We start from the raw sequence: 23,434 nt of genomic DNA on the forward strand, positions 1-23,434 counted from the left end.
AAATTTAAAAGCAAATTATGACATTTCAAGATACCTAGCACAACATTAATATCAAGTCTTTGGACAGTAATATTAACTGTAAGTGGTACTCTTGTTGTAGTGATCAAACATTGATGATAAGTTATGTCAAATAATAAATCTATCTTTGGATTGATTTATTATTCACATTAAGTTACCTTTATAATCATCACATATTTATCATCACAGGTATGTATGCAATTTGACCAAATATTAACTTTCCTTTGGGTCAGTCAATACCCGCATGAATCACATACACACAAATATCTAACACCCCGAACAGACTAATCTACACGAAAGATGTCACTTTGGTGATTTTCCGCTTTAATTAGCCTATTTAAAATGTTAGATCAATAACTTAAATATTAATATCATAAAATGCTATTAAATAATAATAATAATAATAGTAATAAAAAAAAAATTTATCAACTCAATATTTCATAAATCTTAATCCATTGACATATATATATATATATATATATATATATATATATATATATATATATATATATATATATATATATATATATATATATATATTAAAATAATAACTCAAAAAATTAATCAAGGAGTTGGCTCTGATACCACTTGTTAAAAATCCAACCAAGGTGAATACCCTAATTTCATATATACTGGAATATTTCTTGTTATAACTCAACCAAGATGAATACCCTAATTTCATATATACTGGAAACTCCTGATTAAAAATGAGTAGAAAAATAATAGCGGAAGCATACCTGAATCCATTGAAGGAGAAACCTTATAGGAAGAAAACCCTTGAGATGGTCTTCCAATTCTGGCCACTAGATTCTGTGTCAATTTCTCTCTGAGAGGATTTTAGGAAATTGGAATGCGTAGTGGTAGAATGGGGACCATAACCCTATTTATAAACTGCTAGGGCAGTTTTAATTTTATCACAATTATATTTCTGCCCCTCATAGAAATAATAATTATCTAATGGTATCTACACAATAATCTCATGACAATTATACCCTTAAGCCAATTAATCAATTATTAATTAGATCACTATATTTAGGCTTAATTAAATGATAGCACACACATTTTAATTATTTACATGTGTGGCCCAAATTATAGATTAATTACAAAAATTAATCTAACATTATGGGCTCAATCACATTCGTAGTAAAAGAAATTTAATATCTAGTCCTGACACAATGAGGCAAATGGGCTAAACAGATAGCCCCTGAATTAATTTCCATTATTATCATTTTTTGGTTTGTTACTTTATTCATGGAGAGTAATCAATCTCATGTAAATATTAATAAAATCAATCACTAATGTGAATACAGGAATATGACGTGGAAAAACCACTTGACAACCTTGTATATAAAAAAAATCACGGGTGGTCTTTTGACCGTTAAATAATTCACTAATTATGAAAAAAGAGTGCACTGTTTTATATGATCGGATTCACCTACTCCCTAAAGTCTTATATCATCAACACCTATACTCCTTTTCCACATCTCCAACACAACATTGCGTATGCTCTTACTAGATCCCTCAAAGCCTCTATTAAAGTTTCATGATGAGATTTCTAACCTTTAGTTTAGCCAAATGTGCTCTTGAGATTTCTAACCTTTAGTTTAGCCAAATGTGCTCTCAAGATAGATCTTTAAAGATTTTCATACCCTCTCAGGGTTTATGAAATTCATACCTTTTTAATAAAAATTCTCTATCTGTACTTGTAAAACATTTCAAAATTATAGAGAGTTTCTTAATTTTAAAGCATTCCAAAAACCATTTTTAGAATCAAACATTTATTTAAAGATAAATACAATTTTTGGAATTTAAAACATAATAGAAACCTAATTAGGAAATACAAAATAAGTCTTTTCTAATTTCGTCTTTTAGTCATTCCAAAAACTTTATAAACTATAAATTATAAATACATATTTATCTTAAATTTCACTATTCCGAATAACCCGAATTGAATTTGAAGAAGTTCGAAGTTGTTTTGAGAAGAATGATAGAATCCAAGTCACAACTAATTAATAAAAAAAATAAAATTATCAATTAAATAACAAGTGTTAACAATGAAGATTATGACATTTGCTTCTAGTTACCTAATTGATTCCACAGTAGGACTGTATGCAATTAAATTTTGATAACTACACCATCTTGATTGGTCATCATCCAGCTAGAATTGCACTATTCTTAAAAGATCTCCAACTCAAGCCACTCAGGCATCTCCTTAGTGCTCTTATCCATGTGCTTTAATCAATCATTCAAGGGGATGATGTAGATGCCAAATTGAAAGGGTCATCCATAATGTAGAAATATAGCTTTTTTTTGGTAGTTACGAAAAAGACACCATCAATTAAATTGTGTCATCTATATATTTTCAAGTTTCGTTATTTATACCCTAATCTCATTTATTTGTACGTTGATACCTGATTCCGTGTTTATGTATTCTCATTCAATGGTCTAGATCCCATCATATGTATTTAAGAGTCTAGATTTGGACTTTGATTGAAATCACTATAATACCTTAGCATTTTTTTAGATTTTAAACCTTCTTGTTTATTATAGCTAATCAAATTGCCTTGCCCTCCTCTATGATGAAAAAAAACACAAGTGGTGGCCGCCTTTCTGTTGTGGAACATGACTGACCTATTCACATTTTTCTACAATGTGAAGAGCATGGTCATGTGTGAGATGCAGATCTAGCCTGCCTCTTGGCCAGCAGTTGTGTCAGTGGCTCACGAGTTGATTGATTAATTAATTAACTAACAATTATCAACACAATTGTAGATCCATGCCCAGCTATGGCCAAAGGATAAGGTTGCAGATGCCGAAGCAGTTGCATAAATTAAGGGGCCTTGGCCTTGGAAGCTGCATAGCTGTGGGCAAGGTCGGCCTGGCCCAACAACAGGCTGATAGCACCTCTTTTAGTATTGAAAAAGTGAGAAATTCTGTGTGATACAAAGGGAAAAAAAAATTTCCACATTATATATGTATAAGCCTTTTTCAGACACATCATAAACCTATGAAGCTCCTTTGGACTTAAAATAGACAATATCTACATAATTGAAAACGGATCATTATATTATAAGGCTTTTGCATACCGTAGAACTTCAACAGAGCCGCACTCCATAGCCTTTGATTCTCATTTGAGAACTGAAGCCAAACCCATCCCATATACCTAAGTCCATTTGAGCTGATCAGATGCCATGCCAGATTGCAGTAAGGGTTTTTCCATGACACATTGGGTTCCATAGATATGCAACATTAAAAAATTGCAGCAGAGAAGATCCAGTCCCAAAAAGATAGTCGGTTCAATCAGGAGTGGGCAAATGTTGTTTTTGACTCGCTTTCTTGGCCAATGACTTGTCCTAACGGGAGACGAACAAAAAACACATGATTGCAGACCATTATTTCCCTTATCCTCAGCCCATAAATATAGATCAACATTCAATGTCCCCATACCTAACCTCGTTGAAAAACAATGAGCAAAGCTATAAAGTTAATGGACAGGATAGAGCAATTCTGTCATAAAAGTAGTCATTTTCACCTTTGTTTAAAGGGTTTTTCCTTTAATTTTTACACTTGTATTGAATCAGAAGGCAAGGGTCCGATGAAAGGTGTAGAGTGTTCCACTTGTTAACCCCCTTCAAAATAAATTCAAGCAAACATCTTCCCATTTGAAGAATATTGTTAAAAGACTTAAAAATTTGTTGACAACTTTATGGTTAAAATCTTTGCAAGATTTCAAGTATTTACCATCCAGTAGCTTCTCAAGCTCTAGAGGTGGCAGCTTGGTGAGGAAGGTAGTCCATTTTCACCGCTTCTATTGGGTATATTTTATGGATTTGTCTCTCAATAAGTTGACATACACTTGGCATATGATGACATTTTCTGTATTAGAATAGCATTAATGGGGATGAGGCTAAAAAAAGCCGCCCACGTGCCATCCTTTTGCCCTTTCGAGTTTCAAAAGAAATAATGGATAAGAAGACAAGATAAGGCCATCCAATGTTGTTGAACAAGTCAAGAACACCCCCTATTTATACCTGCAATCTCTAGCTTAGTGTAGAAACAACTAAACTCACAGCAAATAGAGAAATGGGGTTGTGGGCATTGGTAGCTTTCTGTCTGTTGTCATTAGTACTGGTTGGCTCAGCAGAGCAATGTGGAGGGCAAGCTGGGGGTAGAGTTTGCCCAGGGGGGGCATGCTGCAGCAAGTTTGGTTGGTGTGGCAACACTGCTGATTACTGTGGCAGTGGCTGCCAAAGCCAGTGCAGTTCTTCCACTGGTGACATTGGCCAGCTTATTACCAGGTCCAAGTTCAATGATATGCTTAAGCATAGAAATGAGGGGAGTTGCCCTGGCAAGGGCTTCTACACCTATGATGCTTTCATAGCTGCCGCTAAGGCCTTTCCTGGCTTTGGAACAACTGGTGATACCACTACTCGTAAAAGGGAAATCGCAGCCTTCTTGGCTCAAACTTCTCATGAAACCACTGGTTAGTTTAATTAGTATTCAAGTTTGTTGTGTTGTCTTATTTGATTTTAGTGTCATTATGTAATGATCAGCTCCCAACCATATAGATATTATCCATTTTGAGTCCAATGTGCTCTCACCCCTTTTCTAATATCTACACGATAGGGAGCAAATCGTTACAGAGTAGCATATGAAAAGCCTTAATTGAATGATTTATTTGGGTTATGCTTGTTCAGGGGGGTGGGCTAGTGCACCTGATGGCCCATACGCTTGGGGATACTGCTACCTCAGGGAACAAGGCAGCCCCGGAGCTTACTGTGTTCCTAGTGCACAGTGGCCTTGTGCCTCTGGTAGGAAATACTATGGCCGAGGCCCCATACAGATTTCCTAGTAAGTACACGAAAACTTCTTCTGTTTACAGATTCTTTCTTGTTCCTTTCATGGTAACTATGGATTAATCACAAATAACCTTTGTATTTCAGCAACTACAACTATGGGCAAGCTGGGAAAGCCATAGGGGTAGACCTGGTAAACAACCCTGATCTAGTAGCAACAGATGCAGTCATATCATTCAAGACAGCCTTCTGGTTCTGGATGACACCCCAGTCACCCAAGCCTTCCTGCCATAATGTCATCACAGGAGGATGGACCCCATCAGGTGCAGATAAGTCAGCAGGGCGGCTTCCCGGTTTTGGTGTTATCACAAACATCATCAATGGAGGTGTTGAATGTGGGAAAGGGGTAGTTCCTCAGGTCCAGGACCGCATAGGTTTCTATAAGAGGTACTGTGATATACTTGGGGTTAGCTATGGCAACAACCTGGACTGCAACAACCAAAGGCCTTTCGGGTCTGGCCTCCTGCTGGACACCATGTAAAGTTGCTGTATGCTTTCTGCTCAACCTGTTTTGTCCACTCTGCTATGGTGATGTGAGAAGTCGTATCCATGAACTGTATGAATAAACGTCTTAGTTGCTACATCAAACAACTAAGAGAAGATCAATAATAAGCAAAATTTTGTTTTCTGAGCATCCAAATCTTTCTGTGTGTGACAACCTCTGCAATCCCCAGTATGCAATGTCTAGTGTCTTAAGTTTATTTCCCTAATGGGTGTGTCATGAATGAGTACACAACTCCAGGCTTCGGAACACATTATCAGATGCCTCCATAGGGGGTCCTTGACATGGACTTTCTCCACCATAAACAGTATGAACTGGTGGCTAGAAATAGGGGTTATTGACAATGTTGAATTTTGGATTTTCTTATACATTTTTGACAGAAAATACTCAGAAAATACCTAGAAAAGTACCTAGTTCATATTTGATGTTTATGATTACTACATTTTTTTTTAGGTAAGTTATCTTTCTGAACTTCTTAATCTGTCAAAACGTATAACAAAAGTGGGCTTTTCCAACAATAATTTAGTATACAAATGTTATAGATCTTGATCATAGTCTCACCAACTGATAACATTTTGCTTTCATGTCAGTATATAATAACATTTTTCCGGTAGCCTTTGTTAGTTATAAAAACAATTTTGTTCCTAGGACAATGACGATTGAAAATTGACCTTGGGATGGGCGTGTAGGGCCTGAGATGATTAGGTTCTATTATAAGCTTGGGATGAGTTAAAACCCCAAAATGGATGTGTTGTATGAGAAAGATTTTAAGTCTCGCTCTGTTTCTTTGAATGGTTAAGCTCCAAACGAGCGTGAATGAATGTGATGTCGAACCACATAAAGAGGGTTAACTTGATCTTAACCCATCTTACTAACAACCAATTGATCAAATGAAATGACTGATATCTTGATCTTAACAAGTGATATCAAAGCCAAATCATAGGTTTGAGTTAGAGGAGCTGCATGTCTTTGAAAAATGACCTTAGAAAAATTGGTTTTTGATGGCTAATATTTTGCTTCAAACAACTGGTATCAAAGACGGGTCATGGGTTAAAGTGAAAAATGATTTTTAGATGGATGAATGTGTTGTGTCACTTGTGTGCGATAAGTATGATGGATGGGTGTGTTGTGTGGGATGACTCTGATGTCGAATTGAAATTAATTTGATCTCAATGCCGATTAATTAATTTTCAGATGAAATGGCTAAGTGCTTGATTGCAACACCTTTTTCCCATTGTTGGAAGTGGGAATCAAGAAAGTGATTGTATTGTTCCATTACCCCCGCTAGATCAGAGAAGCCAAGTCCAAGATTTGATGTTAGGCAAGTGGCTATTAAACAAGTATTAGGTAGGTGACAAGAAGTTCAAAAAAATATCAAGTAAAAGATGCTCATGGGGCCAAGCCTGAAATCTCCATACAATTTCCCAATAGACCTTTTGGTTATATAATCCATTTATGTGCCCCCTTTTCCGGGCTTTCACACTAAACATCCCCATTAAAAAACCTTAATCTGGTTCATTTGCAGAGGATTGCATACGCTCTAAAATTGAAGATCATCAATGAAGATCAAATGGAGATCACTGTTGGCCAGTAACCACATTGCATAATGAACTTATAAGCTACATTGAACATACATAAAGTTAACATTCTTTGATTACAAGATCAGTAAATACGTCCAAACTTTGAAACAGAGTCAAGGCTACCCTCTGGGCTCAGTCCAAACTGTTATTCATACCAAGCCAGGGATGACAAAAAGGCCTAGATGGACTCAGAGACAAAATTTATCTACAGGGTTGATTGAGATTCATCCTCAGCAGATAAACAAAGGCCTTAGAAATTCAGAATGTTGGTGTAAGTGTTCAGATTTTGAAGCCAGGGGCTGCCTAGTTGGGTCCAAATGGGGTCCTGGCTCCAGTCTGTGCCTGATTTTGGAACTTGGAGCTCAGTCAACTTCCCTGATGGCAACTGCAGAGATGAGCAAGACCCTTTGGCACCCTCCTGGCCATTTTCATACTTCTTCTCTTCTACTACTTCCTTCTTGAAAACCATGCCCTGCATGGGCATCGATGGGCCCGGCTTTTCTTGTTGAGAGCTGCAGAATGAGATACCATCCATTGATGACATTGGGGATGAAGGTGATCCATGAACTGACTTCATCTCTTCCTCCATTGCTGCCCTTTGTTCCAGGACCTTCAAGGATGTTGCCTTCCTATATATCTTACACAACACTATGTCCTGCATGACACATAACAGAAGAGAAAACATTAGAACCCATATTCATCAGAGCTCTCCTGCAGAATGTGACTGGATGATAATTGCCTGCATGGGAAGGGCTATTTTGCAGGTACCTTTGGTATGGAACAGGTGTCTGGGAGGCGATATTCGTTCATGACCCAATCAGTTTTTTTTCCATGAGGTGCTCTTCCTTCGTAGAACACAAGAGTCTTTCTCAGGCCAATGATCCTTTTAGGATCAGAAGAATTCAGTATTCTTCTGTCTGAGCCTGTGGCCTTCCAGAATCCATTTTCAGTGGTCCTGTTAGGCCTTCCTCCATTGCCATGCTTCCTATCTCTAGGCACAAAAAAGTACCACTCCCTCTCGCCAATCTTCGCCAATCCTATCGAAAATAACCCACCATGACATCAACAATTTAGCTTCCTCATACTAGTTAATTAGCATTCAAACATCCAAACAAAAAGAATTTAAAGAAATACACACCTGGCAAAGCCCAAGGATCATAATGATATATGTTGAGCAGTCCAATTATATCAAACCTCTGCCTCTTCCCAAAAATGATATTTTTCAGGTAGAAGTCCAGGAGTTCTTCCTCGGTAGGATGAAACCGAAACCCGGGTAGTTCAAGCTCTGCTGTCATGTCCTCCATGTCTACTGCTTGCTGCTGTTGTCCTGTAAGCTACCTCTCAATGTTTTTTTAAGGCTAATTGCAATGGCCCCATATTCACAAACACGAACTCCTGAACATATTTATAAGAACTCAAAAGCTGATGATTACAGCTTCATAGGGGGCCAAGATGAATGAAAATTAAAGGGTGTGGGGGCCTAAAAGTCTCCAATGGACTTGGAATTACGTGGGCATGTACCAATGGTGGAACCCACACGCTTATAAACTGACCCTCGCAGACTCACTACTCACCAGAGACTTGACAGAGGAAATGGACATGGCCACATCTCTGGCCCCTCACATTGGTCTTCTTTTCCATATTTCTTTGGAGTTTACCTGGAAAATTCCAATTGGGATTTTTCCATAGTGTGAAATTCTCTTCCACAGAATTTGATATTCCCTTTCAAAGATGGAAAGTCTTGTTCATTCTGGTATCATCACATTGAATCAGTCATACCACCTAATGGGCTCTCATTTATCATTATGTTCATTTACAGTCAAGAAAAACTTTTATTATTTTTTCCCCATGACTCCCATTTTGAAGACTTGGTCAATTTTTCGGTCCAATAAGTTCTAGACTTGGCTTACCATAATGTTATCAAAATTTTTCTTATTTTCATTATTATATTCTTTGTTGTTATTGTGTGAAGAATGGGTAAAAATGAAGACAAATTTATATTGAGACTAGGACAGGGGCTTCTTTCTTTTTCCAATTGCTAATGAAATTCCAAGCACCTCCTTATCTTCATTTTCCACTGGATTGCATCAATATCTTGTCGGGAATATCTTGACCGGGTCATTAAAGGATGTTTGGTAAATTAATTTATTGAGTTAATACGATGAAGAGTGCTAATGATTTTAGAAAATGTTTCTAATTTTTTTAATATTTGAAAGATAAAAATTTCTAAAGTTGCATTTGATAGTGATTCTAAAAAAGGTTCTTAGTCTATCTAACACTTAAATGATAAAGAAAATTTAAATGTTAAAAAATTTAAAAACACTTCTTAAAATCATTATCAAACAGGCTCTAAGAGTTAGAAAGATTATAAACATTTCCTAAAATCACTAACAAATACACTTTAAATTACTTAAATTAAGAGTTCGTTTGACAGTGATTTTAAAAAACGCTACTAATATTTTTAATACTTGAAATTTTTTATCATTTAAATGTTAGAATAGTTAAAAAAGTTCTTTAGAATCACTATCAAACACATTATAAGGTATTAAACACATTAAAAGTACATTTGGTACTTATTTTAAAAAATATTTCAAACATTTCTAACACATGAATGATAAAAATTTTCAAGTGTTAAAAAAATTAAAAACATTTCTTAAAATCACTGTCAAAAGGGTTTTAAGAATGTGTTTGATAATGATTCTAAAAAAACGTTTTTAATAATTTTAACACTTGAATGATAAAAATTTTAAGGTATTAAAAATATTAGAAGTGTTTTTTAAAATCACTATCAAACGAACTCTAAATATATCTAATAAAATAACTTAATATTACAGACTTTTTAATGTTATAAATAAGAAATATTTGGTTAAAAGGGATGAAGTAATCCCCAAATCGGAAATCAAACCCTTCCCATGTTTTTTTTGGAAAAATAACCATTTTTTTAAATATAAATACCCTTTTAAATATAAATACCCTTTTATATTTTAAGTATTTACACGTAAGTTGTAAAAGAAATGGTTATTTTTATAAGAAAATGACGAGGGTATTTTTGTCCAAATGATGCAAAAAAAAGGGGTGAGAGGTTAAATTTCAAAAATTGGGTTTTAAAAGGCCTTTTACTCAAATAACCCTATAAATAATTTATAAGTTAAAATGGGTTACTTTAAGCCTCTTTCAATGCTATTTTTTAAAATGATTTTCTATTCCATACTCAAAAAACAAAAAATGATTTTTTGAAAACTTGTTATGAAAATCGGATGTTTTTTGAAAACATAGTTGAATTATTTTAAATTATTTTTACTTGTTATAAATAAAATTGTTTTTAAGAAATTTTGGAAACATAAATGGGGTTGAAAACATTCTAAATTATTAAAAAGACTTTCATTTTAAAATAAATATCATTGACCTATTTTTTAAAAGTGTTCTCAAAATCTATTCTTTGTCTTCTCAAAAAGATTCGATTTTATGTTAGGTCTCTTATTTCCCTGGCTTCTCTCATAAATTTATTATTTAATAATAGTACTTAATTTTTACTTTTAAGTCATTTTAAATAAAGTATTAAGCTTTACTTAACACAATTAGACTGTATTTATTTATTTTTACTTAATTTTAGATAGAATTTAAAATTAAATAATACTCGATAAAGTTAAGTATTACTTTGTTTGTTTTTATAATATTTTATTTTTATTAAGTATTAAAAAGTAATTTTTTCATTTAAAAAATTAAATATTTTGATTTTTTATATTTAGATAAAAATTTATAATAAAATAAAAAAACAAACAACATAAAATATGCAAGTAAATTACTTTTAGTAAAAAGGTAAAAATACAAACATCCTTAAATCTTTTAAATCTTTATAACCAGTAAATATTTATTGTAATGAAGTTATGTTTAGATCGAAAAATTTTAGAAAAATAAATCCAAAATGTTGATATGTTATGTAAAATATGAAGAAAAAAAAATTAAAATTTCTTACCCACAATAAGACATGCTTTGAATCTATCAAATTTCAAAATTTTAAACATACAACGGGTAACTTATTATGTATTGATTTATCTTGAAAAAAAAATGAAAATATTTAAATTTTATTTTCAAACAAAATATATAAATATTATTTGCTTTAGTTCGGAATTTATTTAACTTTACGACTTTGAAACGCGTCTCAATTATATGAGTTACATCATTTCTACTTTTTGGTCACATGGGACAGAATACTTAACATTAATAAATTCATTTATTTCAATCTTTTCACACACTTATCATGCTTTATACTTTAATTTTAAAATTAATATCTTTAAATAAATAAACAAACAAACAAAATAGAAAAAGTGGAAGTCTTTGGTCTTATAGGATGCGTAGTATCTATAAAGTGACTTTCAATTTGATTGGAATTTTCCTAAGTACAATAATACGAAATTTCCCATTCTAAAAATTTTGTGTGGTCATGCATGAAAACCAAGTCTTACAAAAGAATTGGTATCTAAGCAAAGACAAATAGATGAGTCCAACTGTTGTAAATGGTGTCTATTGGCCTGAGACAATAAATTTGCCTAGTTTTTGTACAAAATAATACATTAGGAGAGCCCAAGGCCTGATTTGGATTTCAAGGGATCTAAGGTCTCTTATTTGGTTTGGTCAAAAAAAGGTTTTTAAAAAAAATTAAATATAATAAAAATTATTTTAAAATTCATATATTATCACATGTTAGAAATTTTAAATTTAAAAAAAAAATGAGGGTTTGTCCAGGGACATGTTTGAAAACAATTTTTAAAAACTGTTTTTTTTTTTTTTATAGAATAAGAATCTATTTGAAAACTTGAAATGTTTTTAATATTTTTAAAATTTTTAAAAATAAATTTTATATCTTACGTTTTACTTTTAATCATTTTTTTCGTGTTTGTATAACTATTTTTTAAAACAATTCTCAAAAAATAACTAAAAGATGTACTCTAAATAGAAAATAGTTTTTAATTATTAAATTTTTTTTTTAAATAGAAAATTATTCTCGAAAAACAGTTATTAAACAAACCTTTTTATTATCTTTTGCTCATATTTTCTTTTTCGGATGCTTTCAAATGTGAATTAAGCATAAAATTTTAATTTATTTTGAAAAAAAAAAAGGGAGGCAAAATCCCACAAAGTTTTGGTTGGTAGAATAGTAGAAAGGCTCTATAAATTGCAACATAAAAAAGAAAAAAAAAATCCAAATTAAACATAAAATCTTAGGTTGTTTTGAAGGAAAAAAAGAGAGAAAGAGAGAGAGAAGAGCCCCACAAAATTTTGTTAGGTAGAAAGCTCTAAATTACAACATCAAGTAAAGCAAAAGCCATGGAATCCAATTTAATATCACCCCTTGCTTGTTAAAAAGTAAGAAAGAATCAAAAGTACCCCACTAACTTACTACTTTTGAATCCAATTTCCCAACAAAAAATAACTCAAAACCCAAGTGTTAGAACTAATGATTTTCAGTCTTAGACACAACCTGAAACCCAACAACCATTTCCCAATTTGTTAAGTGTAAATTAATGCATTGAAACTTAAACAAAGGGAGAGAATTTCAATATGGGTGATTGGCAAAGCAATAGCCGCGTTGCTTCCACACTGATTCATGCCATAATGTGAGGGAAAAGGACAGAGTTTTGACTTGGAAGTCTCCTCCAAAGACTTCAACAAGTCTTTCCTGTTTAGGTGGGTGACCACTATCTCCATTTTTTTAAGTTCCTTGATTCTTTAGTTTTTGTATTAGTTCCCTATCGGCACTGCTGTTTACAGAGGGTGGGTGGGTCTTCTTGTAGGACAAATCATTTACTTTCAGAGTAGCTTTCCTTGCAATTTCCTGGAATCTTCCCTATCTTTTTGGGGTCTTTTCATAGTTGTTTCCTCTGTGAGATGTGCAAGACCCACATGAGTTCCACTGGGTTGTCAGCAACATGGTTGTTGATCAAGTTTTTCCACTGGCCCATGTGCTAGTTGGCATGTTATTTGAAGGAGTCAACTCCAAAGTCTTGATAGAATTCTAAGCATAAAGGCATAATAATTTGATTCCCCTCTTTCCTACCTTAAAATAAATATTTTAATCAATAATTTTATTATATATAAATATTCTTAATTTTATAAAATAATTATATAAATATACCATTTTATTCTTTAATGGATACTTTTACTCCCATAATATATTAATTTATTTTCACGTTTGAGTGTATCTTGAAAAGTTTTTAAAAGTTTAATTTTTTTTTATTTTGTTTAGATATCCTTCATCGATTTTTAGAAAGACCGAGTCCAAAAAAGGGGACAGCTATATATCTATGTCTACTGGCCTACAAAGAAGTAAACATCACGAGAAAATGAAATTAGCTCATTGCATTCATGTGCATAGAGAGTGATGGATAGCCATTATTTGATATTGTATGATCATCTAATTGGAAACATTAATCGTGGTTTGGAGTTGATTAATCGTTTGGATACACTTTATTTTTTTTATTTTAAAAATAAAAAATAATAGTAACTCTTATATAAAAAATATGGACTTATCTTATCTCCTTATAAATTTCTTTTAAATTTTTTTTAAAAAAAAATTATTATTTTTTTAAAGCAAGTTTCAAAGTTCTTATATATTATATCTAAGTTACTATCATATTATATTTTTTAAAGGGTTATTTGATTAAAAGGAGCTCTTAAAACCCAATTTTTCAAATTTAACATCCCACCCTTTTTTAGCATCATTTGAACAAAAATATCATCATTATTTTCTTATAAAAATAACTTTTACTTTTAAAACCTACATATAAATACTTAAAATAGAAAATAGTATTTATGTCAAAAATTGATTATTTTTCCAGACAAAACATGGGAAATGTTAGATTTTCGATTTTGCCCTTTTAACCAAATATTTCTTTTTTAAAATGGAAAACAAGAAGGTACCTAAAGGAGCACTAAATTAAGCAACATTGATTATGAACTTGGCTAGTAGACTACCAACCATGGCCTCACCAGTAGGGCTGCAAACACCAAGCTCAATCTGAATTTGTTCAATGAAGGCCTCATAATCAATCTCAATTAGGGTAAAAATTAGGGTGAACACATTTGATTGCTCCCCCAGATCATTAGCAACCTTAGAGCTTGAGGAGCTACTGAAAAAAGAAGGGAAAAGAACAAGGAAAAAATCAATCAAGAATTAGACTAGTTCTCTTGGGGGTTTCTTGGTTTTGAAATCCCTTGAAATTGACCTGCCAAAAGGTTAAGAAAACCTGTTCAGCAGTTTCTCTGGCATTCTCTTTCAATTTTCCACTCCCTTCCTTCTAGTGAGAAGTGGGCTCAGCTCCTTGTACATATGGACAAGACAGTGTGAGTAAAGGGAATAAACCCATCAAGATTAGCCCACTGGGGAGTTCTAACATATGCCATTTGGTCTCACCCATTGCTTTCTGGGCTGAGTCTAGAACTTAACAACCACACTTGGTGAATATTGGTTTTAGGTTATATTAGATTAGGTTATATGGTCAGGTTTAAGGGACAAAAATGGAGGGGGATACAAAGAAAGGTTACATATAACTAGAACTAGTATTGCTTTGGGCCAATTGACCCTTAGGACCCTCCCATGGAGACAAGATGAGGAGGTCATGGCCCCATGAGACTCACGGGTAGCTTAGAGTGACCCATACCAAGGATGACACCTAAGTAGATATTATCATTCACGGTTTCAAAACATATTCATACATGTAAAATGAGTCATCACTTGCTTTTGTAAGTGCTACTAACTTATCATGAGTCACCTTTAAGTTTCATAACTTGCCCTAAAGGTAATCAGGTGTAGAAGTATAAGTGAAAAAAAAAAAAAAAAATCAATTCCTCCTTATCAAAACCTATCAAATCAACTTGATTTTTAACAATTAGGAAGATTGATTCTATTTAAGAATTTTGACAATTGATTTTACCGATTGGTTTTATCGATTCAGTCTTTGATTCCCTTGTTGTTTAACTGATAAAAATCGAATCAAATCGAACCGATTCAGTCTTTGATTTTCTTGTTTAACTGATAAAAATCGAATCAAACCGATATTTCAAAATTCTATTTCAAACTTATTAACACTTGAAAGAGTCTATTACCATATTTAAAAGAAAAAGGTGTAAGGGTCTCAAGCACAATCATTGCTAGAGAAGAGGAAATGGTTTGAAGTTTGAAGTTTGAACTTTGAACATTGATAAGGGAGAAAAAACCCTAATTTTAATAAGCTGGATTACTGGTTTTTGAACGGATCAGGGTCCCTAGCCAAGAAGGAAAACAGATAATACAATGTAACTGTACCATCACCATGCCCCTATCTCAAAAATTTTCCCCACCTATCATCATTGCCTTTTCCAAAGAATATGATCAACTGTGAAAGCAGGACAAAGGACAGAGCCCAAATTGATAACCCTTTTAGAAAAAGAGGGCCCAAAAGAAGAAAAGCCATTGAAATAACAGGCCTAGTAGTTTATAAACTAAACCAGTCATCCAACTGCAGTTTATACAGTAGACTTTTGATGGCTTCATTTTCCTTTTGGCAACCAGAGGTTCATAGCATATGACTCTGTATGACTTTTCCTCAACCACCTAATGGTCCCATATCCATATGCCAAAAACTAAAGCCTTCATGGAATTGTTTTCGAGATTCGAAAAGATATTTGATAATTTCTTTTGGAAAAAACAAAAACACATAAAAACAAACTTATATGACTACTGAAAAATGCTGCAGAACTTGGTTGAAGTTAGCTCATCACACTTGGGATTAGGGTCATTTTCATTTCATTTTCCTATACTTTATTCTTAAAATATTATCAAAATGTTCCTTTAGTGTTTGAGCCCATGACAGTAATGCCCAATTATGGATGTGTCCATGTGAAAGTTTTACCAATCTTCATTAACCACATCTTTCCCCCCAAGGCAATCAATCATCTATGTACTATAAGAGGTTGCAACACTTGATTTTTTGAAAGAAAGTACCCTTTTAAAGGCAAAAGTGGAAAAGTAGGTCAAATTCAACCTTTTGGCTGAGCAAGTATATGTTTGAGATGTCTTTTAAAACAATTAAGTAGGAGTCACATAATTACCTTTCAAAATTTTCTTTTAAAAAATAATAGTTTCTAAACCAGATCTATAAAAGAGGCTTTCATGAAAATCTTAGAAGTTTCTAGATACAATTTCTTATTTTATAGGTAGTAAAATCATTGATCTGAAGATGCAAATTTTTGAATTTATATTAAAATCATAATTTCTAATTGGGTTTTTTTTTTTTCACATGAACTACATTTTCCAAATTTGGTTTCAAATTGATTTCAACAGTGTCCAAATTTGTGTATTTTGTTGGCCAAACCAAAAGGCTAATTTCAACCAAAAATGGCACATATGGGAGATGTTGGTTAGATTTATTTTGGGAAAGCCAAAGATGGAGTAAGTTTGACTGAGGAGAGATGGCAGTTGCAGTGGTGAGCTTGGCTGCAAAAAGTGATAAAAATGTGGGTCAATGTTAACATGAAAGTATTGGGTTCACATGGAAGACAATTTGCCCAATCGGTGAACCCATGGATAATGCCCATGGGCTGCAGAAAAACCAGTAACTCAAAAAAAAAGGACTTGATCAGACCCAGAAGACGAAATGTTAATTTGGCTTTGAGATTAGGGTTTGTACACTGAAATTATGAGTGGTGAGTCTGGTGACTGGTGACAAAGTGAGAGAGGTCAGAGGAGGGCCATGGATGGTGTGGAAGAGCTTTTATTATATTTTATTGAGGTGGGCATGGAGGAAAAAAGATTGAGAAAAAGATATAGAGAAAGGCAGCCTTTGGTAGTTCGTTAGGTATCCATGATTGGTCAGTTTTTTCGTTTTCAGACCATCATTTGGAACTCTCCCTCACCACACACACTTTCTCTCTCTCTCCAGTGCTTTTCAGGAGCACCAAACAAACCGCCCCCAGCTACAGTTCAAAAATCCCTGTCCCTGCAATGAGCTGTATCAGTACTACTCTCTGATCATCACTCCATTTCTTTTTCATTTTTTCCTTGTTTTTGTTTTCGGGTAGAATCTGATTACTGAGAAAAGGTCAAGCAAACACAAGGTTGGTAGCAAAAGTGGTCTACAAATTGGCCAGAAAACTCACACCCCCACTAATTTTCAAGGCCCAGATAACAGTGGAAATGGCCATAACTCATCATCATCACACACCACATAACAGTACCTTAAAAACTGGCACCGCCACAGCTAAAGGCATGGATGTGCTCATAGGCTAGCATTTGCAATTGAGAATAAAGCTGCTACAACTTTTGGATTTTGCTTCTTGTTCTTTCTTAGAATATATATCTTTATGTACAAGCCCAATCCATGCAGAAAATACAAAGCTTTAGCTTAGCCCCCCACCAGTAAGATTAGAATGACATAAAACAAAGAAAAACCCAAAAAAAAAAAAAAAAAAAAAAAAAAAGAAAAGTAGTTTCTTTCCCCACTTTACAAAAAAGCACATTTTTCAAACTGTTGATTTCCTCTCTTTATCTCCCCACCTAAAACCCAAAATCAGAGCAAAAGGATAGACCCCAAAACACCTTTTTTCCCCCTACTTTCTTTCTTCGGCATTCTTGAATGTCTCTCTTTATAGAGCTACCTCAGTCTGCAAAGTAGTGGCATTGAACCCCACCTGCTGTTGCTGCTGCTGCTGATGCTGCTGTTGTTCAACCTCCCACCTCGCCTTTGCAATGACCCCATCATGCACAGGCACGTACTCCTAATCAAAACCAAGGCAGAATCATCATTCACAAGGAAACAACATCACTGAGATAAAGATCAATATGGTAACCTGACCAGATTCTCTCTCTTCATCTCCGGATTGTCTTTTCCACTTATGTTTTAATCCAAGATTTAGAAAAAGAAAAAGGAAAGGAAGAGAAAAGAAACTGGGTGTTATTTGCTCAAGACCCACCTCAAGCTTTTGGACTAGCTCTTTGGCGTTTGGAGCTGACACAATGATATGGCGCTGTGAAGGCTTGATGAAGCCATCATCCACTGCTTTGTCAATGAAGGTGAGCAGGTAGTTGTAGTAGCCATCCACATTGAGCAAACCCACCTGCAGATTTTCAGAGAAAAACTTAGAGAATCAAAATCTTGGGAGGTTATTCTTAATGGTTTCGGATTTTGGCTCACTGGTTTGTCATGGATTCCGAGCTGTGCCCAGGTGATGACTTCCAGCAATTCCTCTAGAGTTCCATACCCACCTGAAAAAGCCAGAAGGATGTTGCTGATTTCATGTGAAATGAATTGAAAACAAAGAGTAAAGTGTAGCTTCAGTTTATGCAAATGGGGACCTGGTAAGGCAATGAAGCAATCAGAATGGCGGGCCATTTCTGCTTTTCTTTGGTGCATGTCGGCCACAGGCCTGACCTCTCCAACCGTCTCTCCTGTTATCTGTGGCTCCACAAAACAAACATTTTGAGAGATGTCGAAGCTAAAAGACCCTACAATGCAGAAAATATCAGAAGCAGAAGAAACCCAGATGAGTTTTATCACCTCTTTGCACATCAGAGTTCTGGGAATGATCCTGGAGAGCCCAAAAATGAACCAAAAATCCTCAATATATCGTGAAAAACAACAAAAATAACACAAACCCAGATCAAAATACAAAGCATCTACCCAAGAACATGTCCTCCACCACGATGAACAGCTTGAGAAACCAGACCCATCAAGCCAATACTCCCACCTCCATACACAAGGTCCAGCCTCCTCGCCACCTTCACACAACACCCCAAAACCAAAAAAATCTTCAGAAAACATGCACAAGAAAACAAGCAAAAGAAATGGGTTCGAAGCGGTGAGAGTGTACCAGCTCTTGCCCTAATTCAATGGCGGCATCTCTGTAACAGTTTCTCTTGCCAGTGCTGCTTCCACAGAAGACACAGACACTCTTGAATCTGGAATACACAACCTTCTCCTCCATGACTACGGCGGACTCTTGGTGGTGAGCTGTTAGGTATTCAAACACTACGGAGCAGTAGATATATAGAGAGAAAAGATTGTGGAACCAGGGCCTACAAGCTTTTTAACACGAAGGACAAGGAAGAATATAACATCTATCCACTATATATGCATATATAGAAAGACTCCACAGATAATAGGAAGATTACTTTTTTAACTTTTTTTTTTTACTCATTTAATTTTTGGAAGAAAATAAAAAATAATTTTTAAAAAAATATTTGTAAAATTGGATTGTATATATATGTCTATTTTTATTTACAAGGGTAGGAATGTAATTTTGGTTCAAAACTTGGCTAGGACCTGGATTATGAGTTGACTCATGAGAGAGTTGGCCCATCCTAGCCCAAAGCCTTTCTAGCCTCAATTTTTCAAAATATTTTCTATTAAAATTTTTTTTTCTTTTATCAATCTTTGTATTACCTTAAATTATGATAGGTGGTGAATCTGGTGATAGAGGATAATAGAATTAAATAATATTTTGTATTTAGATTAATTTTTATTGTGGGATTAACGGATGATATTAAGATGTGATAAAGTCATAGTAAAATGTTGACTTTTGTACACGAGATAGATTTTGACTTTTTTGTGGTGGGATGCATTGAGAAGAAATTATATTATACTTTAAATTTGAAATATAATTAATATGTAGAAAGGAGTTTTTGATCTAAGTCACCGAATACCGTTAAGATGTTGAAAGGCTTTATCGATTTGCAAGTTGATAAAAATAGTGATAATTAATATGATATTAAGCAAATATTAAAATATTTTTAAATCTGATAGAGGAATTTAATGAACTTGATTGATAAGACTATGTTAAAAGGATTTGTTAATTTGTAAATACAATTAGTGCAATGGTATATAAAATTAAGAATGTTTTTTTCTTTTGTATGATATAAGAATTCAATAAACTTGATTAATTTAAATAACATTATTTGTAACTTTGGCAAAAGATTCAATCAACTTATACAAATAACACAAATGACGTCTTTAACAATTTAATTTCATCATTTGTTAAAGTCTTAAGTTCGTTGTCGTTACTTAAACTTTTAAATTGTTTTAAATATTTTATGAAGCGAATGATGATAAAGGAATTCGATGAATCGAGTCAATATGAATAACATTTAAAAAAGAAGGTTTACTTTTTTCTTTCTCGTAGTCTTAATTCAAAAACTACTTAAAGGGGTGCATAAAAAATTATGAAAACTATGCTTAATGCCCCTAATTTCTCTATTCAAAACACAACCCAATTTTTGTCTCTTTGGTATCATGCAGAGCCCTTAATCATCTCAAAACCCACCATCATCCCAATGACACTTGGTGTATGCCAATTCACTAAGCTTCCATTTTCTTCGTGCCCACTATACAAATTTGGAGTTCAAAGTCAAAATGATCTTTACTAGGATAAAAAATAAAAATAGAACTTTTGATCATATTCCTTTTCAATCACGTAATGCTACTACTTTGGGGAAAAATAAATAAATAATAAATAAACCCTTGAATTAAAAATAATTAAGAATTATTATTAGAAACTAGTTAGGTATTAAAAAATATTGAAAATAAAATAGAGGGAAAATAAAATTTTGGGTAAAAATGATTTCTTAAAAAAAAATTTCACAAAGTAATCTTATTTCCAAAATAATTTCTAAATTAGTGCATCTTATCATAAAATTATTATTGGTAATTATGGTTTTGATTTTTTTTAAATGGTTTTATGACATGGATATCAACGAAATAAGACGCACTAGTTTGTTGGAGAACTATTTTGAGAATGAAATTATGTAAAATAGGTAAATGAAAAGATCTCAAAATCACATGGGTGTCTAAGTGATTACACCCACGTGATTGAGATGCCTTGATTAATTTATGGGTTTGTTAGATATGATTTCGAAAATAGTTTCGAGATATAAAACAAAAATTAATTTGAAAATCTAAAATATTTTTAATATATTTTTATTCTAAACATGTTTGAAAATAATATAGCTTTTATATCAGTATTTTATTTTAATTATTTTTTATTTATATTGTTATTTTTTAAAAATAATCATCAGTGAAAAATGAAAATAACTAAAAACAGATATAAAAAAATATTATTCAGTTGCCAAGCCTGATTAATGTAGATTTTTCTCAGGAAAATGGGGGAAAAGTAGAAAGGGTGGAATATGAGAAGAGAGGTGGGAGAAGTACACGTGCAAGACATCAGCATCAAATCAAGGTTAGCATCACAAATATTTGGGGTTTGTTTTCCTAAGAAGCATTGAGAAGTGAGAAGAGTGCTCTATGAGGGTAGTGGAGGTAGGTGCCTAGGTGCCTAGGTGGTGGGCTATGACCTAATTAAGCTTAGGCAATAGGCAAATGGGGGGTTGCAGTTTGCAGCAGCTTGATGATTGGCTCAGGCTCCCATCATCTCTCATCCATCTCCTTAATTCAAATATTTAAAACTACTAAATTATTAATACCCTCCCATTCACCAAAACCACACTTTTTCATTCCCTCACTTTTGCTTCCAACTTCCAACTTCCATTCCTCACGCTCACGCAACTCAAATATAATCATAATTAATAAAATGCATTTTTACAAGCAGAAAGTGGGCATGATAATAAATGTGGGGGTGAAAGCTACATCGGATTTGATTAAGAAGAGGAGGAGGAACGAGGAAGAGCGTCACGACTCACCCTGATCTCCCATCATCTCTTAAAAAGTAAACTGCAAACCCAAAATCAAGGACATGACTCAACGTTGGAGTTACATCCGTGGCTGATGGGCGATAGGCTGTAGGAGATGGGCGACGGGCGATGGGTGTGTGTAGTCAAGTCTTGGGCCTTCGGCCTTCCACCTTCGCCTATTAGGTTTCACCGTTTGGGCGAACAGAAAAGGCGTCCCCAAATCAATTCTCTCCTTTCTTCTACTCTTTCTAGAGATGTGATGGCCGACTCACACGCCATCTCTGCCTACTTGTCTCTTTCACTTCCCAATTCAATGCGCCTCCCTTCTCTTTCTTTTTCCCTTTCATTTAAACTCCTTTAATTAATATTTAAAAAAGTACGGTAATTTAAAAAAGTTATGCTTAAATTACTGTAGTAGAAGAAGTTATTACAAATATACGGTAGTTTTTGCCACCTAGGAAAGAGGATTTGCCACTTAGGAGAGAGGAGAGAGGAGAGAGGTTCAGCGGATAATTTTTTTTTTAAACCAAAATCATCTTTAAGGGAAATCGTCTTTTCAAAAGACGAGTTCCATGAAAAAAAAATAGTATTTAAAAAAATTCCCGAATACAAAGGAACTCGTCTCTTTAAGAGACGAGTTCCATGAAAAAATATATATAAAAAAAAAAAAGAAAATTCCTCAAGGTATATATTTAAAAAAAAAATTCCTTAAAAAAAAAAAAATTCCACAAGGGAAATTCAAGAGACGAGTTTCCCATGGGAAATTTTTTTTTTTTTTTTAAATATATATATTTTTTAAAATTCCCAAATTAAAAAAAAACAATTCCACAAGGAGAACTCGTCTCTTCAAGAGACGAGTTTCCCATTGGGAAAATTTTTTTTTTTAAAAAAAAAATTCCTAAATTAAAACAAAAAAAAAAAAAAACAATTCCACAAGGGGAACTCGTCTCTTCAAGAGACGAGTTTCCCATGGGAAATTTTTTTTTTTTTAAAAAAACTATTTAAAAAAAAAAAAAAAAACAATTCCACAAGGGGAAGACGAGTTCCCCGTGGGAAATTTTTTTTTTTTTTAAATATTTTTTTTAAAAAAATTCCTAAATTATAAAAAAAAAAAAAAAAAAAAAAATCCCACAAGGGGAACTCCTCTCTTCAAGAGACGAGTTCCCCATGGGAAATTTTTTTTTTTTTAAATATTTTAAAAAAATTCCTAAATTATAAAATAAATAAAAAAAATAAAAAAATAAAATCCCACAAGGGGAACTCGTCACTTGAAGAGACGAGTTCCCCATGGGAAATTCTTTTTTTTTTTTAAATATTTTTTTTAAAAAATTCCTAAATTAAAAAAAAAAAAAAAAAAAAAAAAAAAAAAAAAAACAATTCCACAAGGGGAACTCGTCTCTTCAAGAGACGAGTTCCCCATGGGAATTTTTTTTTTTAAAAAAAAAAACTATTTTTTTTAAAAAAAATTCCCAAATTTAAAAAAAAAAAAAAAAAAAAAAACAATTCCACAAGGGGAACTCGTCTCTTCAAGAGACGAGTTCCCCATGGGAATTTTTTTTTTTTTTTTAAATATTTTTTTTAAAAAAATTCCTAAATTATAAAATAAAAAAAAAAATCCCACAAGGGGAACTCCTCTCTTCAAGAGACGAGTTCCCCATGGGAAATTTTTTTTTTTTTAAATTTTTTTTTAAAAAAATTCCTAAATTATAAAAAAAAAAAAAAAAAAAAACAATTCCACAAGGGGAACTCGTCTCTTCAAGAGACGAGTTCCCCATGGGAATTTTTTTTTTTTTTTAAATATTTTTTTTAAAAAAAT

The 23,434-nt window shown here is 33.2% G+C and overlaps 3 protein-coding genes across 4 annotated transcripts; 1 reads left to right on the forward strand and 2 right to left on the reverse strand.

Annotated features, from left to right (window-relative positions):
• The first annotated feature begins 4,064 nt into the window (after positions 1–4,064).
• On the forward strand, positions 4,065–5,514 carry LOC117911907 (basic endochitinase). The gene is made up of 3 exons (XM_034826342.1): positions 4,065–4,501; positions 4,716–4,869; positions 4,962–5,514. Exons 1-3 carry the CDS (start codon positions 4,102–4,104, stop codon positions 5,353–5,355), a joined length of 948 nt encoding a protein of 315 aa, XP_034682233.1. The 5' UTR covers positions 4,065–4,101; the 3' UTR covers positions 5,356–5,514.
• Positions 5,515–6,936: 1,422 nt separating this feature from the next.
• On the reverse strand, positions 6,937–8,357 carry LOC117910105 (NAC domain-containing protein 22-like). The gene is made up of 3 exons (XM_034824165.1): positions 8,095–8,357; positions 7,725–7,993; positions 6,937–7,611 (listed from the first exon to the last, which is right to left on the reverse strand). Exons 1-3 carry the CDS (start codon positions 8,258–8,260, stop codon positions 7,207–7,209), a joined length of 840 nt encoding a protein of 279 aa, XP_034680056.1. The 5' UTR covers positions 8,261–8,357; the 3' UTR covers positions 6,937–7,206.
• Positions 8,358–17,195: 8,838 nt separating this feature from the next.
• LOC117911445 (cytokinin riboside 5'-monophosphate phosphoribohydrolase LOG5-like) lies at positions 17,196–19,020 on the reverse strand. 2 transcript variants are annotated; one of them, XM_034825824.1, is made up of 7 exons: positions 18,804–19,019; positions 18,614–18,711; positions 18,491–18,521; positions 18,289–18,388; positions 18,128–18,198; positions 17,907–18,050; positions 17,196–17,711 (listed from the first exon to the last, which is right to left on the reverse strand). In XM_034825824.1, exons 1-7 carry the CDS (start codon positions 18,915–18,917, stop codon positions 17,580–17,582), a joined length of 690 nt encoding a protein of 229 aa, XP_034681715.1. In that variant the 5' UTR covers positions 18,918–19,019; the 3' UTR covers positions 17,196–17,579. The 2 variants fall into 2 exon arrangements, with proteins under 2 accessions (XP_034681715.1, XP_034681714.1); XM_034825823.1 differs by having other exon boundaries at positions 18,128–18,388; positions 18,804–19,020.
• Positions 19,021–23,434: the final 4,414 nt, after the last annotated feature.

Source organism: Vitis riparia, chromosome 3 (assembly GCF_004353265.1).
Source record: "Vitis riparia cultivar Riparia Gloire de Montpellier isolate 1030 chromosome 3, EGFV_Vit.rip_1.0, whole genome shotgun sequence".
Taxonomy (NCBI): Eukaryota; Viridiplantae; Streptophyta; class Magnoliopsida; order Vitales; family Vitaceae; genus Vitis; species Vitis riparia.

Bases quoted from the DNA above. Each gene is read 5' to 3' on its own strand.
- LOC117911907 (XM_034826342.1), top strand. From the start codon at position 4,102: ATGGGGTTGTGGGCATTGGTAGCTTTCTGTCTGTTGTCATTAGTACTG. The intron at 4,502-4,715 runs GTTAGTTTAATT...ATGCTTGTTCAG, and splicing joins AACTTCTCATGAAACCACTG to GGGGGTGGGCTAGTGCACCT. The intron at 4,870-4,961 runs GTAAGTACACGA...TTTGTATTTCAG, and splicing joins GGCCCCATACAGATTTCCTA to CAACTACAACTATGGGCAAG.
- LOC117910105 (XM_034824165.1), bottom strand. From the start codon at position 8,260: ATGGAGGACATGACAGCAGAGCTTGAACTACCCGGGTTTCGGTTTCAT. The intron at 7,994-8,094 runs GTGTGTATTTCT...TATTTTCGATAG, and splicing joins TGATCCTTGGGCTTTGCCAG to GATTGGCGAAGATTGGCGAG. The intron at 7,612-7,724 runs GTACCTGCAAAA...TGTGTCATGCAG, and splicing joins ACACCTGTTCCATACCAAAG to GACATAGTGTTGTGTAAGAT.
- LOC117911445 (XM_034825823.1), bottom strand. From the start codon at position 18,917: ATGGAGGAGAAGGTTGTGTATTCCAGATTCAAGAGTGTCTGTGTCTTC. The intron at 18,712-18,803 runs GTACACTCTCAC...TGTTGTGTGAAG, and splicing joins TTGAATTAGGGCAAGAGCTG to GTGGCGAGGAGGCTGGACCT. The intron at 18,389-18,490 runs GTGATAAAACTC...GTGGAGCCACAG, and splicing joins GAACTCTGATGTGCAAAGAG to ATAACAGGAGAGACGGTTGG.